We start from the raw sequence: 16,434 nt of genomic DNA, 5'->3' as shown, positions 1-16,434 counted from the left end.
CTCTCTCTCTCTCTCTCTCTCTCTCTCTCTCTCTCTCTCGTCTGTGCATATGCACATTTTCTTTTTTTATTTACCTGCTGATGGGCTTGGACATCTAGGTTGATTTTCTGTCTTTATGTGTGCAAACACTTCTGTGGCATGCTGAGTCCTTCAGGCATGTAACAAGTTGTGGTATAGCTGGGCCATATGGTAATTTTGCCTGTAAGTTTTTGATGAATATCCAGACTGGTTTAAATAGTTGCCTGAGATCTTAACTGTGATCTCCTTCCACTTTCAGTATTCACATTGATATTGTTTTCCTTTCTGTTCATCTCTCCTTTCTATTGCAAACTTAATCTAGTTTCTGAGATCTCTACCAAACCATCACTTTAACAAATGGCTTTCAAAACTTAGAAGGCATCAAGATTGCATGGAAGGCTCAATAAAACAAAGACCGATGGCCATTCCCTAATTCATTAGGTCTGGGTAGAACCTTGGATGACATTGAGGTTTCTGGATCTGTGACCATCTTTGGAGAACCACAAAGTTAAAGTGTCTTTAAGTTTTCTTCTTTTCCCTAGCTAGTTTCTTTTAAAACATTACAGTGTTAAAATCCTTCTAGATATTTTAACCAAACAGTAAAATAATGATAATAATTAAAAACTAGTGAAAAGAAGTAGCCCTCTCCCATGTTGCTGATAGAAACGAAAAAACAGTGCAGCCATTTTGAAAAACAGGCAATTCTTCAAAAAGTTCAATATAAGTTACCATATGGACCAAAATTCTACTCCTAAGTATATGTTAAGGAAAACTGAAAACATATCTACCTAGTATTTTATATATGAATGTTTATAACAATAATATTTATAATAAAAAGTCTAACCAATTCGAATATCTGTTAGTAGGCTATTGTGGAGTATTGGTTGAAGATGTGTTACATTTGTTTATGCTGTGGAACATTTGTTCAATGATGCAAAAACGTGTTTATGTGTTTATGCAAATTTTATGTTTCATTTGTTTAACTCTGTGAAGGTGTTACTTTGCCTGTTTAAAACACTTTATTGGTCTAATAAAAAGCTGAATGGCCAATAGCTAGGCAGAAGAAAAGATTGGTGAGGTTTGCAGGCAGAAAGAATATGTAGAAGGAGAAATCTGGGAAGAGAAGATGGAGGAGTGAGAAAGGAGGAGGGGAGTGGCCATCTGTGGCCATCCATCCATCTACACAGCAAGCCACAGAGCAGGAAGCAAAGAAAGGTTGAGAGAATAGGGCAAGATAAAATCCGGAAACAAGAGGTAGATGGGATAATTAAAGTTAGAAAATCTGGCTAGAAAGAAGCCAAACTAAGCTGTGCATTCATAAGTAAGAAGAAGACTCCAAGTATTTATTTGGAAGCTGGGTGGCTGGCCCCCAAAAGAGCAAAGAGAAAAAAAAAACAACTTCAGTAGATGACTGGGTAAAGAAAATGTCATCTGATCATGTTATTTGGCAATAAAGAAAAATGAAGCACTGAAATATGCTACTTTGCAGATGAATGACTAAAACATCTTCCTAATTAAAAGACATGAGACACAAAAGCATATGTTCAATGAGTTAAACAGAAAAAAAGCAAATCCATGAATACAGGAAACAAATTAGCGATCACCTGAGGTTGAAAATGGAAATGGTAAGTGACTGCTTAAACAGACATGAGAGATTGTTGCAGGACGGTAGGAATATTCTAAAACTAGATTGTGGTAAAGGTTATACATTACCTACTAACCATACCTGAACTATACACTTGGAATATGTAAATTCATGATAAGAAAAGCTGTTTTTATTTCTTCTTTGTAGAACTGCCTCATAAGCAATCATGCTATCTATTTCCTATACCCTATATTTTGCGAAACTTACTTTCCTGAAGGACACTTATGATTGCAAACTGTCAAAGCCATTACTGCTACCTTCCATGATGGCAGTACACTGACAGATTGCTGTTCTAGCTAGCACCCTGGCCACTTGAACCTGCTTTATCACTGTCTTCTCCTCATTTTTCCCTGTCTGAGTGCTTGGCATCCTCTAAAGCATCTGTGTGTAAACCTCATTGACTTCATCCCCATTATATCCCAGTTCTAGGCTATCTATCATCTTCTCCTCTAAACCATAGACTGTCCCATCTATGTCAGTAACTTCCCAGGTCATCAAGCTTCGGCTAGTTTTAATTCTCTCCTTTGCTCCAAAGTTCTAGAAACAGTTCTCCCTACTTGTCCTTCAAAAGATGTCTTATAGTTTTGAACAAATAATCTGAGCAGACATTCACAGGAGACACAACAAAGGCATTAAATAAACACATGAAAAATGTTCACAATAGAACAATCAAGGTAAGCAAATGAAGATGACAGCATGTATTAACTGTTGTGTTAGAAAAAGAAAAATTTCAACGATGGCAAAATTTGGTGCAAAGAACTGTTCTAGTATGTTGCAGATGGTACCGAGGAAAGTCATTTTTAAATCTGTGAAGGACTATAAGGATGTTCATGTACTGTGAAGTAGTAACCCAAACTCCAGATACTAGCTTCTTCAATAAGTGTTCCAGATAATTGTTTTCATGAGCTAATTCAAAATGAGAAAAAAAATCTATAGATATTCAAAATGTTCCAGATAATTATTTTATAATTTCAAGACATTGAAAACAACCTGATTATTCAACAATTTAGGATTGATTACACAAATTAGTATACAATAAACAGATGAAATATTATATAGCCATTAAAATTAGAATTACTGAGGAAGCCTGCATGAAAATTATTTATCAAATAATGCTTAGTGTATCAAGGTACAAAAGCTCATTTGCATAGTTATTATAACCATGCCAGAAATAATCTCTACACCTATATAAAAAGCCAACAGGAAATTGGAGCAATAAGGTGGTAGAAACAAGGCTATTTTCTCTTGGGTTTAATTTTCTGTAATATTGTTTTTACAATAAACAATTATGTTTTTTCTCCCAAAACATCACATGTATTTATCTACCTTTTATACTGTATTTTGATTGCGCCTCTACAGCCACCTCTCGAGTTCAAACACACATTTTAATTTCTGGACGACTGCCTCACTCGGTTCCTCTCCAACTCATCTATCTTTCAAATGCTGCCAAGTTGCTTAAAATGCCACATTTATCAAGTCACTTACCTGATTGTCAATAATTTTTAATTTGAATTTATTTTTTGTTTGAAAGTTTCATATGTTTATAATGAATTTTCATCATTTTCAAACCTCATTCTCCTCTTTTATACCACATCTGAATTTATTCTCAATTGATATATAAGTACAACTTTACAAGTACATGCATATATAATGTATTTATATAAATTAAAGTATAAAGTATATAAAGTATTATATATACATATAATCCTAAAATTATACTTATAAGTGGGGCATCAGATATTGACCGACACATGTAGACAATGTTCAACCCGAGTAAACACCTCTCTCTCTCTCTAATATTTATTATTTATTTATGGCAAAGTATCCAAAACCCCCTTCTGGCCTTTTCAAGTGTACAGTTCATCACTGCGATCTGTAGTCACCACATCATGTACCATGCATCAGAGCTTCGTGTTTCTGTCTAACTGGAACTTAGTACTACCTGGTGACAGGTGAACATGATTTTGCTCCCATGTTTGTCACCCATTCTCATTCTCCAGGCCTACCCATCCTGGACTAAAGTATCATTAGTTATACTTCTCTACCCTGTCTGCTGAGCGTACTCCATGTCTTCTCCTCAGCACCACATCTAAAACTTACAGTGTTCAGTTGTGCTTGCAAGGGTTCCTCTCCATTTACTCATTGGATTCTCACAAGAATTTGCTGGTGCTGCTCTAACCCTCTCTTACAAATAAGACAGGTGCAGAGATAAGAGATGAGAAGGAAGAGTCAGTAAAGGAGAGGGAAGACGAGGAAGCACAGGAACATGGATCTTGACTGAGGCAGTATTAACTCCAAGGCTTTAGTCAGTAACAGCATTGATTACTCTAAGACATCTTGCTTAGTTTCTTCTCCTTCCACTGTCGGCCTGCAGTTTTCCTATACTTCCATGAACTTATCCAAAATGCAATAAATACTTATCATGTAGCGGGGCCTGCTTTAAGGTGGTCCTTGTTTAAGCTTCATGTTCTTTTGGAAACTTTCGTAAGGAAAAGCTGGCTTAAAAGCTGAGCCCTTATTAGCCAGGAGACCTTGAGTGGAGAACTCACCCTCTCTAAATTTCAAATCCTTTCTCCGAGTTAGCACTTCTCAATGTGTGGTCCCAGGACCAATTGTGCCAGCATCATCCAAGGAGCCAGTTAGAAATCTATGCTGATTTGGAGCCTTACTTTGCACCTATGAAATTCAATCGGGGGGGTGGGGGTGGGGGTGGGCAGAGTCCAGCAGACTCGTGTTTCAACAAGTTCTCCAGTGTTTTGGCTGCATACTCATCTCTGAGATTCAATACCCTGGGCCTACCTGCTGGAACTCTTAGGAAGTTCTGCCATAACTTGTGCAACTCAACTCATAGCACGTAGGTTGTTTTGCAAGTAATAATGTGTTATTACTGCTGCTGAACTCGGTGTGGGCTACTATTTTCTGCTCAAGCTGTGGGCAGACACTGCTTCTCGCTGATCTCTTACTAGAATCTCCCACCTTGCTAGGCAAAAGGCAGTGCACATGCTAAGCTTTTAGTAAGACTCTCTTACTTCACTGATGAGTGAGTAGGAGAAGCACTTTGGAGCCTGGTGAGGTGTACAATACTGTTTCTGAAGCAAGACTTCTTGGGGCTAATTAACTCACCAGCTGAGAGGCTTTAGGCAAATGAATGTGTTTGTGTGGACCTCAATTGCTTCTCTGTATTAAACAGAGAAGAAACTACACCTACGCTGATTATACCTACTCTACAACCTCACAGTGATAAATACAGGCTTATAAAAACGCATCCCATGGTGGCTACAACATGTAACTGAGTTATTTACTGCCTCGGGGTATTGTGCTATGGTGAAGCACTTGCTTAGTGTGCAAAAGACCATAGATTCCTTCCCTAGTGTTGAAGAAAATAAAAAGAAAAACCAGGAAATTGTTAGCATTATTGTTTTCATGTCTTTTTACTCATGCAGTAGTGAACAGATTCTATCTCCTCTTTTGGCAAACAGATGACAAATACCACTTGAAAGGACTCTCTGTGTTAAGCATATAGAATAAGGCTATGCTCAAGGTTTGGTATCTTTTTTAACTGTCTCAATCTAATAACATATGAAATTTGACAGTGTCATTAGATTAAAATAATATCCCTAAGGACATAATATAAAGCAGCCCAGAACTTGTGGTGGGAGATGGAGAGGGGATCAAGTCTAGCCATGGAATCCTGCAGAATCTCTGCCTAGGACTTAGACTCTTGAAACACTATGTTGAGGATCTATTTGCAGACTGTCCTTTATGAATTCCAATGGAAGCAGGTGAAATGGGGGATGAGGGAAGGTGCAGGAACTTTGGCGTCAGGTTGTCTGAAATCCAACACGACCATTTGCTGCGACCTAGCTGAATTATATAACGTCTCTGGACCTCTCCTATAAACTAGGCAGCACATGAGAACTACTCTGGAGAGTAAACACAATTTTGAATGTAGAATCCTGATGATGGATAATTAGAGATGATTAATAAATATTGGGCATCATCCCCTTTCCCATTGCAGGGTGGAAATTTTTCTATACTTTGGGATCAAAGAAAAGCCAAAATAATTCCTAACTGTACTATCAAACCATGGGCCCAGTATTTAGAATACAGTAAGGAATTACGCCAGTCAAACAGAGTGGCTTTTCCTCTAAGTAGTAGTTTTTAGTTTCCTGTAAGTAGTAGGTCTTCTTCTAAGACCCACAACCGGGTAGTTGACTAGGTTTCCAGTACGAGGTCTGATTTTCCTCTTGTTAAGTTGGCCTTAGGTCCACTGAGACAGCTGTTGGTTATGATCACAGCTAACTGTATCTCTTATCCCTCATCAAAGAAACTTCTAATCAGTGTACTCTAGGGAGGAACCCCTAATTGGTTATCCAGTTCAAAGTGGTCATGCCTAAAGTAACATACATGCAAGCGACGCTAAATGGAGTCAGCAAGTTGCAGTTAAACACTTATGTGTACACACACATAAACGTATGTGTGTGTCTATGTATGTGACAATAACAACCAAAGAAAAATGGGCCATAAATTTGAGAGAGAATATATGTGTGTGTGTGTGTGTTTGAGAGAGAGAGAGAGAGAGAGAGAGAGAGAGAGAAGGGAGAGAGAGAGAAGGGAGAGAGAGAGAAAGAGAAAAGAATAATCAAAGAAAAATAAGCCATAAATTTGAGAGAGAAAAAGTAGAGGGCATAGGAGGAGCTGGGGGGAGGGGACATGGAGGAGCTGGAGGAAAGGAAGGGAAAGGCGGAATGACCTAATTATATTTGAATTAAAAATAATGGAGCATAATGTAGACCACCTAAAAGAACTCTGGACTATTTAAGCCTTTCTGTCTTCTACTTTATTCTGGAGATGGTAATGGGCTTCAAAATCATTGAGAACCCTCTTTCCTATATGGCTGAGACAGCATATCAAAATGTACAAAAAGAGATCTGATTAGGCAAGCAGCAACCCAGAAGTGACTAGCCAAATCTCTGGTTCACTTAGAGTCACCATTTAGGGCACCTCATCTCTAGGGAACATGAGTGCCGGGTACTGCGATCCACAATTAGAGGAGCTCAGGGTTCTTTTTATATTATTCCAAGCTGTATGTGCCTTTCTCCAGCAGTTGTAACCCATGAGCATATTTTTATGGCCCCTTGAGTTCTCAACAAGTCCTACTAAAAGTGTGGTGGCAGAATCCAAGAAGCAGGTGCCTCCAACAACCTTGGACAAAGAGAACAGACATTCCTCTCTGCTGACTCCAACCGCTCATGGCCACAGTTTGTGCCTTCTTGCTCATTTCAGCACAGTCTCATTCTCTGTGGCCTTGGGTATAACTAGACGGTATAACTGCCTCCCTCAGACAGACATACGCTCACAATACTATTTTAAAATGTCCTCCCAATCTATCGGCTCTATATTCAGATGGTGACGTAGGGAGGTCATTGGATTATAATTATAGAAAAAAGTCCTTGGTGTGAAGAGCAAACCAATTCTGTTAAATAAAAAAAAAATCAAGCAAACCAAAAGCCATAGCCATTTCTAAAGAAGTTTCTGACGCACCCAATCACGCAGCCTGCCAGAGCTGTCACTTACCTCCCTGAATGGCTAGTTTTCCTGTTGCCGGTTATTGGCTTCCACTTGTCCCCAGGAAATTCCTGCAAAAGAAAATCTGGTAAGTTAGGCAACTTTGAATGTCCAGGTCTCCAGGTAGTTTTCCAAACAGCAGCCTGGCCCAGGTTCCTTGGCTGGTAGCGCGGACACCCCCAGACAGTCTACAGCCATGTGCACTTGGGAGGCTGCTGAGCCACGGCACTCATGCAGATATCCAGAAAGCGCTCAGGGACCTGGACACTGTGGGCTAAGAATATTCAATTTCCCTCTTGCTCTACACCCCTCCCAAACCACGCCAAAAACTAGTTTAGCATGTTAGCTGTTTGTGCTAGCTCTTGCTTACACTGGGGTTTGGAGATCTTTTGTTTATCCTACCGGATGAACCTGGCCATCATTCCTGCTTTTTCAAATTTAGAAAGCATCTTCTTGGAAGCACTGACCTCAACCTCAAGGGGGTTTGGAGGTTCCTGCTGCAGAATCTCTCTCCCAGGGTGGGAAAAGGTGGAGCAGAGATGCCAGCTACCCTCATCCTGCAGTTGTTCTTACGCCTCTGCCCACATATTCAGACAAGGGTTGACATGAGCTCATCTCTGGGAGATGGAGTATTGGGTGCCCTGGTTCATACATTATACAAGTAGACTGTCTATCTTGGATGTAGTTTCCTGAATTGCTCAGCCATATATGCCTTTTGTAAAAATTTCCCTTTCTTACTAGAGCCCGAAACTGAATGCATGCTTGCTTTTCAGATTTCTCCTGGTTTTGCGTTTAGCACCCTCTACCAGGAGACTCAGCCCAAGAGAAGGCACTGATCTTCTAAATTCACTTTGCTCCAATACTGCTATTATTAGTCTCTTCCAAGGTTTATTGCCTTAGCCCTAGCAGGCCTCTTTTGGGGCCAAACACCCGGTGAAGCAGAATGACACAGGTCTCTGGTGTCAGTTATACTGGCTAAGACATTTATTATCTGTGCTATGTGAGGGACATTCTGTCAAACCACTTCAAACCTCAGTTTGCTATATGGCAAATAAAGATAGTCAGCGAGGATCAAACAAGATGGGTAGAGAATGCCCAGCACAGTGCATGCTAGAAGGTTCTGTGGTCACAGCACTGGGGAGTCTGTTGCAGTAAGACCACTTGAGAGGACAAGCCCAGCCTGAATACCACAGGATCTACCTCTGGGTGTTAACAAGGAAAAGGTGGGGAGAACATTCTGATTCCAGCTTTCACAAAACTAGAGAGCAGTCTCTGTTTGGGATAGAGCAGAGCAAATTGAACAATCTTTATTTCAGACTCTTTCTGCCTTGGCATGTTTGTGAGATGTCACTGTCCACAAAGGCACCATAACATGTTGAGCTACAGCATGAGCCAGGATTCCCTGTCCATGAGATGTCTAGACCTGTGGAAGAGCTTAGAAAACAGCAGTGGGTAAACCAGGCCGAGCCCTCCACCCACTCCCACTGACCATTTGAGAGTCTCAGTATTACTTTATTTTTTTGCCTGAGCCACTTAGTATCCTAAAACTGTTCTGTGCTCTTTGAACCCAAGGAGCCATACTCACAGTGGGTAGAGCACTTGAAGATTATAGGAGAACTGGCTGTCTCGGTGAAAGTGATATTGCTAGCAGTCATCCTGTCTGTTACATGCGAGAAGACCTAGGCTTTGCAATCTACTTATGGAGAGGCAAGTAGCACACACTCCAGAACACAGCTACAGCTAGAAATAGAGCTTCGCTTTCCACATCTACCCTTCAGCAAGTGGATGGCCCACACTCCCTTTTAACTCTGTTATAATATAAACACACATGTTATATACAATAAACATAAATGCTATACATATGTGCATATGTATATATTGATACTACACATTATACCCATATACATATTAACATTTTTAAACATTATACCACGAATATATGGTACTTGCAATATGGTAGCATATTTATGACCAGGGTACCTGCTTCTTGATTGCTAGAAGACTTAATGCATTGCTACATTTAAAGCAGCTCGAATCTAGTGGACAGACATATACACGTTATTTTCATGGTGTTCAGATCCTGGCTCTGCACCTTGTGAGCTGTGTGACCTCTCTGAGACTCACTTTCCTCACCAGTTTCATGTAAGTGTCAAGTGACATCATCTGGCAATATATGTAAAACTAACTGGCCTAAACACGTGTGCTTGTCAGTAGAAGCTGATTTCACCTGTCTAGATATCACCGAGCCAGAGCTAGTTAGTTCCCCAACCTTCTTCATGGCAGAAAGAGCTGGCAGGTTCCCAGGCTTTCTTCAGACAGTCACCACAGCAACTACCTTAGTTGCCAGAGCTAGAGTGTCTAAACCTATGCTATACGTCTCACAGGGTCAAAAATACAGGATTCCAGTAACAAGGGTAGAAATGACATACCCCTATATATATCGTCATCCATGTACCTGAAAGTCTAGTGTCTAAGCAGATATACTTAGTCAGTCTAACAGGCATTAGGAACCCAATGTGTCCCTCCAAGTACAAAAGGAGAGGGATGACATAGGCACAGTTTGCCTATATTGCTACAGCCAACTGCTGCTACCTGTCAAATAAACTTCCTTCTCTTCCGGAGATTCTGGTCCAGAGATGACAGCCCTGTACTCATTCTCTCCCTTCTTTCCATTCACCTTCAACCCCCTTTCCTTATTACTTGCTATGAGTACTTCTTTCAGCCAAGATTCTCAAAATAAGCCAAATTTCCCTTCATCTTAAAATAGCTTACTTATAAGATGATTACTGCCTGGTAGTCACTGTTATAAAGGCCTTGGTCATGTTTGCCATTTAATCCACCTTAACGAAGCAGGTGCTGTTATTACCTTCATTTTTCAGACGGGAAAGATTAGGCACTATAAATTCTGGGGAAAGAATTTAAACCCAGTTAGTCTAGTTTCAGCTTCAATGCCTTTTGGGCATTATCTATGTTTTCTTTTCTCTTTTTTCACCACTGAGAATATTTCCAAACATACCAAAAAGATGGAAGCATTTACCATGAGCATCCATGGGTCCTATCGAGATGCTACAATTGACATTTTTGCTATATTCACCTTATCATGGACCTGTTTCCTCCTCTACTCATCAACCGGTACAGCTTAAATTCTGACATGCCCTTCAGAGTGGGTCCCAATGATTTTATCTGCATAAATGTAAAAATGTAAATGACATAGAGGAATTCCTTAAAAACCATAATCTACCAAAGCTCACTCAAGAAGAAACAGATAATCTCCATAACTCTGTTTCTATCAGGGAAATTAATGTGCAGTTTCAAACATTCTCACACAAAAAAATTTCAGGTCCAAATGATTTTAGTAATTTTTTTTTATTGTTTTGGTTTTTCAAGATAGGGTTTCTCTCTAGTTTTGGAGCCTATCCTGAAACTAGCTCTCGTAGACCAGCCTGGCCTTGAACTCACAGAGATCCGCCTGCTTCTACCTCCTGAGTGCTGGGATTAAAGGCGTGCACCACAACCGCCTGGCTCAGTGATAAATTTTACCACATGCTTAAAGAAGAAAAAAACAGCAGTGCTGTACAAATTCTTCCTGAAAAATAGAAGAGACGGGACTGCTTCCCACCTCATTTAACTAGCATTACCTACTTAGAAAAAAAAAACCAAAGATTTTATAATACAGACTAAAATCTGTATTAAATGTAGATTCAAAGGGCCTTAACAAAATGCTAAGTCAGATCTAGCAGCATAAAAAGTTACTACATTATGATCAAGTGGTGTTTATCCTGGAAATGCTAGGTGGATACTTATTTCAAAATCCAACCAGTATAACTCACTATAAATTTAGATTAAAAATTAAAACTATAGCGGCACCTTAATAGAAATAGGAAAACATTTGAAAGAATCCAAGATTCCTTCTTAAATTTTAAAAAAGAGCTCCTTTGAAGCTAAGACTAAAAGGGCATTTCTCCCCAAGATTAAGAACAACTGTAAAACAACAATCACTAGAAGATCGTAGCCACCAAACTTCACAGGGAAGCCCTGAAAACCAAGCAACACTGTTGCTCTCAACATTCCTTCTGAACAGGGAATTAGGGGATCCCAGGAAAAGCAACAAGCATACAGAACATGAAAAAGATACAAAATTCCTTCTATTCCAAGATGATGCAACCTCCTATGCCCAAAATCTTTTGTAATCTACCAATGAGGTACTAGATAGAATTCATCAGTGAATTTGGCAGTGCTATAGGATATGAAGCCAATATACAAAGTTCAGCTGTATATGGAGAAGTAGCAATGGACTTCAAGTTAATATCCAGAAAACAATATTGTTTACTATAGCTTCAAAGCCTATTGGAAATGTAGGCATGTGTAACCCAAAATACGTGTAAGATGCATAGGCGGAAAATGACAATAATTTGTACATGTGAGTATACTTCAAGAATACTTCAGCATGCATATTAAAGTTGATCATTTGCTTATACAATTTTAGGCAAAGTGTGTTTCCTATGACATGTATAAATATTAATGCACATTTGTTGGTTGTTAACACACTCATGTAAATCTAATCTATATCAAGCTCTTAATGTGCTTTCGTGCCCTGTTCCCTTCAACTTCTGTGCAAATACACACTGGAAAACACTGCTCTCCACCTTTGCTTCCAACAGAAGAGCCATGCTCTCCATTCATCTGATGATGGACAGACATCTAGGCTGGTTCTAGTCCTCAACTGTTGTAAGTATGGTAATTATAACAACAGGTATGCAAGTGTATCTGTGGAAGGACCTGGAGTCCTCTGGATACTATACATACTATAATTTTATTTATTCATAAAGAAAAGAATAAATCATGACATTTGCAGAAAATGGGTACAACGAAAAATATTACATCAAGCAAAATAAGCCAGATGCAAGAAGACAGTTAGTACTTTTTATCTTTTATGTGGATCCTACCTTTTAATTTTTATTAGTACTAGCTGTTTTATAAGTGAATATATTTTTCCCTTTAAAAATGACATAACTTCACATTATAATCAGTTCATGGTTTACTTAAGGTCACTCAGATATTAATTTTAAAGTTAGAACAAATTCAAGTCTTGTTCATTTTAAGGAGCAAAACTTTTTTTCCCCAACCTCTAAAGCTGCACAGGTATACTGCAATCTTTGTGACTGAGTGTAGAGACGGGGCTATGTCATTGCAATGCATTGGGGTTACATTTTAAAATAATGACTCTCACTCCCCCACGAACCAAGTCCTTACCTGTATTGCTGACTTCCTGGATTTCCAAGCACTGCCAGATGCCAGGCTGCTGTCCTCAAGGGCACCATGCTGAGGATTATGATAGCAAGCTGTACATCGAATGCATTGGTGGTGGTGACACCTACAGTTGAGGCAATTTGGCAACAAATTTCTCTTTAGCAATGCAGGGCAGATTTCTCCAGAACAATAAATGCAAGGATCATGCATTACAGTTCCCTGAGCACTGCAGGAATAGGAACAGGTCCTGTGGTAATCGAAATCCCCACAGTGCAGTGGCTTACAGCACAGGGAATTTTCTAGGCCTTTGGTAGCAAAGCATTCTGGGTAAGTGGGAGTTTCTGACTGAAGTGGTGACATGGAATGATATGATTGGTCTGTGGCATGGTATGGTTGGTCTGTGGAATGATATGATTGGTCCAGGGGATGGCATCTCAATTCCCTATAGCTCACTGACTGGAAGTTTTGGTCGATAGGCTTTGGTCTCTGGATAAAAGGCTTGTTGCTATGAGTGGTTAAGCCTGGCAAATGAGATGTAGACAAGGATTTACTGCTCTCTTCAAAAAACTTTCTTCTGTCTGCAAACGGCAAGAGAATGGCTTCTTCCCCAGCTTGAGCAGTAGATGCCTTCAGTTCCTTGCTGTCATCTGGGCTGGAAGGACCTTCTGTGGATAGTGGCACATGAGGCTGTGGGTTATATTCTGGCGACCATCTCCATTGACCTCCACAGACCCCAGGGGGAGCATTTGCTTTGTCCGTGTCTAAGGAGGGTGAGTCAGATGCCTTCCACCAGGTGTTCAGGCTCAAAGAAGACTGGCCTGACCTCTGGCCAGGGCTTAGCCTTCCCTCTAAGCCTACTCTAGCTTTGGAGCTCTCTGAGGCTTGGCTGAGGCATTCTGAAGACCTAGCCCTGAGAATCATGCTTTTATTGAAGAGCTTATCTCCCGGGCTAGGGACTTCTTTATATGAAGACAGGAGAGCAGAGTTAGAAGCAGGGAGTGGGGGGCTTTCTGGAGGCTCTTGGGTCTCTTGAACTGGCTCCTTAGTGTCACACAGCTGTGACAATGGACCCTTACTTTTCTGGAGCTGGGCTTTCCTCCTCTGAATTTCATTACGAAGATTGGTAGCAAACCTCTCGCTCTTCCGCCGGTTTTGGATGGAGCGGCCCCGGGGACCTCCACTCCTTCTGCCACCTAATCGGCCACCTTCCTTGGGTTCACTGTCACCTTCTTCAATTGCTTCTGCGTGACCAGCCACTTTAGAGGTTGAAAAGACGTCTCTGGCTTGTTGAATAGGGGAGCAAGTGGCAGAGGGCTGCTGGCTAGCCAAGTCACTGCCTGCTCTGCTTGCTCGGTTTGGGTCTAAGTAAGTTCGTTCTGGCAGGGGTCCATTGACCTCTCCAAGTGGAGGACCACTTTGGCTCTGGTACATGGGACCCATCGCCTTATCATCTATGGGCCTGGCCTTCCTTTCTTTGATAGGCTGGTCCTGAGGGTCTCCTGTAGGGAGACTTGGACTTTTCTTTCCCTTGGGGTTGTTGTGCAAAGGGGACACCGTCCACTGGTGCCCATCCTGCCCAGCTGGCAACTCCATCCCCTTGCCACCTCTGGAATCCACGCGCATGCGCTGCAACTGGGACGCCAGCAGCTGTTCCGGAGCACTATGGCGATGCTCTGTGCTTCCTCGGAGGTGTGGGATGGCACCAAAGGACAAAGGGTTAGCCAAATCTGCTGAAGCCTCCTTGAGCAGGCTGAACTCTCTGCTAGAACCCTTGTCATGGGTTTTTGGGGAATCAAGCGCTTTGGAGGAGCCCTCTATCAGTAGATGCTCAGAGTCCTCCTGGCTGGCTTCAGAAGGCTGGCTGAGCTCACAGTTCTGGTGGCCCTCGCCTGTCACTTGGTCTTGCCCACTTATGCAGCAGAATTGGTTAGGGCTCCTTGGAGGCAGCAGTGTCTCTAAGCCTTGTTTCTCCTTCTGTTGCAAGGAGTCCATAGGTTCAGATGCACGGCGCTGCTCTCCATTGAGGAGCTGAGCTCTAGAGGCCCGAAGGCTGTCCCGCCTCACAGGAGGCTCTGGTGGACCTTGTACCATCTTGGCAGGTCCTGAGTGTTGACCCTCCTCTGGACAGGATGACTCTTGGGAAGTGGAGGTCCCACGGTCCCCACTAGTACTGTGGCTACTTTCTGAGGTCTCACACGCATTAGCTCGGCCATCGGTGGCTTTAGTTGGCCCAGGGCCTGGCATGACACAGTCTGTGGCGGGTGGTTCCTCTGGCCTAAGGGAAAGGGCACAATCAGAGGCATTTGAGCTAGCTGAGAAGGAGCTGTAGGCCGAGTCACGCTGACTGGGGTACATGTTCTGGTCGATAGGCAAGAGGTGACCCTCATAGGTAGCTTGGCCTGGCTGTTCTAGGCTCTCCATGCTGCCGATTGAGCTGCTTTTCTCAGTGCTGCAGTGCCGGGAGAGGGGGCACCACTGCACACACACGTCACTGTAAGACACAAGGCATATGCATGAGTTAGCCAAAAAATTAGACCCTTTTCTCACCTTGGCCCGTCCACCATGGAAAAGGGCAGGTCAAGTCAGAGCCACCCCATGTTACAAATGAAAAGGGAATCAGGCAAAGGGAGAAACAGAGGAAACGAGCGAGGAGACTGGCAGAGGGCTAGCACGGAAACAGGACGGAATGAGAGACAGGACTGCACAGAGAGGAAGAGTGAGTACATATCCCAAAGCCTGGGGAAACGTCATGGGAATTAGGCACAATGTCACTGCTAGCAGCAAGTCTGAAGCTGCTTCTGAGTAGTCTCTGTTGGGTCAGCGTGTGGTTCTCTGCCAGCAGAGACAGTTCAAAGCATCGGCATTAGAGAGGAGCCCTATGGGACTTGATTTGACTTCAGCCGGAGCATTTCCTTAAGCAGTGATTCTCAAAGGGCACCACACTCACATGGAGGGCTCCTTATAACAGGCCAGTGGGCCTCACTGCACTTTGGAAAGCCACTCGTGTCAATGAAACAAAGCTCCAGAGAGGGAAGTGACTTTGAGAAGATTTTTTTTATTTTTATTTATTTATTTATTTATTTATTCATTCATTCATTCATTCATTCATTCATTTATTTATTTATTTTTACCAACTCTAACTAGTGGTGCAGTCAGGGATGGAGTTGAAATCTCCTTTGGTCTGGAGATTCGCTAGCACTTTACTTGTAGGGCTAGAGGTAGGACTGAGAACCTGGAACATATTAGGGAAGGGCTCCGCTATGGGGCTACAGCCTCAGAACCGACGATTTTTCTTGATAATAGAAATTTTGATTATTTACTGAGGCCTTTTACAGTCTTCCATCTGAAGCCCAAATGAGATGACTTTCTTCACTTTCTAAGCCATGAAGTAAAGCAAGCTGATGATTTCAGCAATCTGCGGAAGAAGCTGAACTGCAATTGGAACCCAGGACTCTCTCCACCCAAAGTCTTATCTCCTCTCTGATAACACTTTTAAATGGGAAAAAATAATAAACTCTATGCAGATGAAATCAGATAAGAAACAAAGGGCCCTTGTCAGAGCCCAGGCATCTACTAAGGCAGGAGCTGCTCTCGGCTGTCATTGTTATCAACGTCCTTTCTACTATTAGCCATGATCTATGAGGGGGCTATGCTCGCCCATACTTCCCTTATCTACTAACAGCCAAAGCCCGCCAGGAAGATCAAGGGAAAGATATCATTTTGAATGTTAAGTGCCATTTCCCAAACACATAGCCAGACTGAGCCAAGAAATGCCATTAGCTCTCCTTGACCAGAAGCTTACAGGTTGCAGGTTTGCTCTCAGAAAGGCCCTGGCTCAGAAACCAAGCCCCAGCTGAGCTGTGACAGCAGCCCATGAGAGCTCCTGAACAGGTTCCCCTTGTCTTGCTCAATGCATGGCTTTAACCACTTTGCTCAGTTGGTTCTGAGCTAGC

At 41.9% G+C, this 16,434-nt stretch overlaps 1 protein-coding gene across 1 annotated transcript in view; it reads right to left on the bottom strand.

Moving 5' to 3' along the window:
- Positions 1-16,434, bottom strand: part of Shroom4 (shroom family member 4) — a 200,284-nt gene that overhangs the window by 30,445 nt on the left and 153,405 nt on the right. Inside the window, exons 4-5 of the mRNA XM_005352766.3 lie at positions 12,485-14,972; positions 7,241-7,302 (exon numbers count right to left, since the gene is read on the bottom strand). Of these exons, the coding sequence (XP_005352823.1) occupies positions 7,241-7,302; positions 12,485-14,972 (2,550 nt within the window). The remainder of the gene's footprint in view (positions 1-7,240; positions 7,303-12,484; positions 14,973-16,434) is intronic.

The sequence above is a fragment of the Microtus ochrogaster genome, chromosome 10 (genome assembly GCF_000317375.1).
Source record: "Microtus ochrogaster isolate Prairie Vole_2 chromosome 10, MicOch1.0, whole genome shotgun sequence".
In the NCBI taxonomy this organism is placed as follows: domain Eukaryota; kingdom Metazoa; phylum Chordata; class Mammalia; order Rodentia; family Cricetidae; genus Microtus; species Microtus ochrogaster.
The sequence above is the reverse complement of the archived record's forward strand: the minus strand, read 5'-3'. Positions and strand labels throughout refer to the sequence as shown.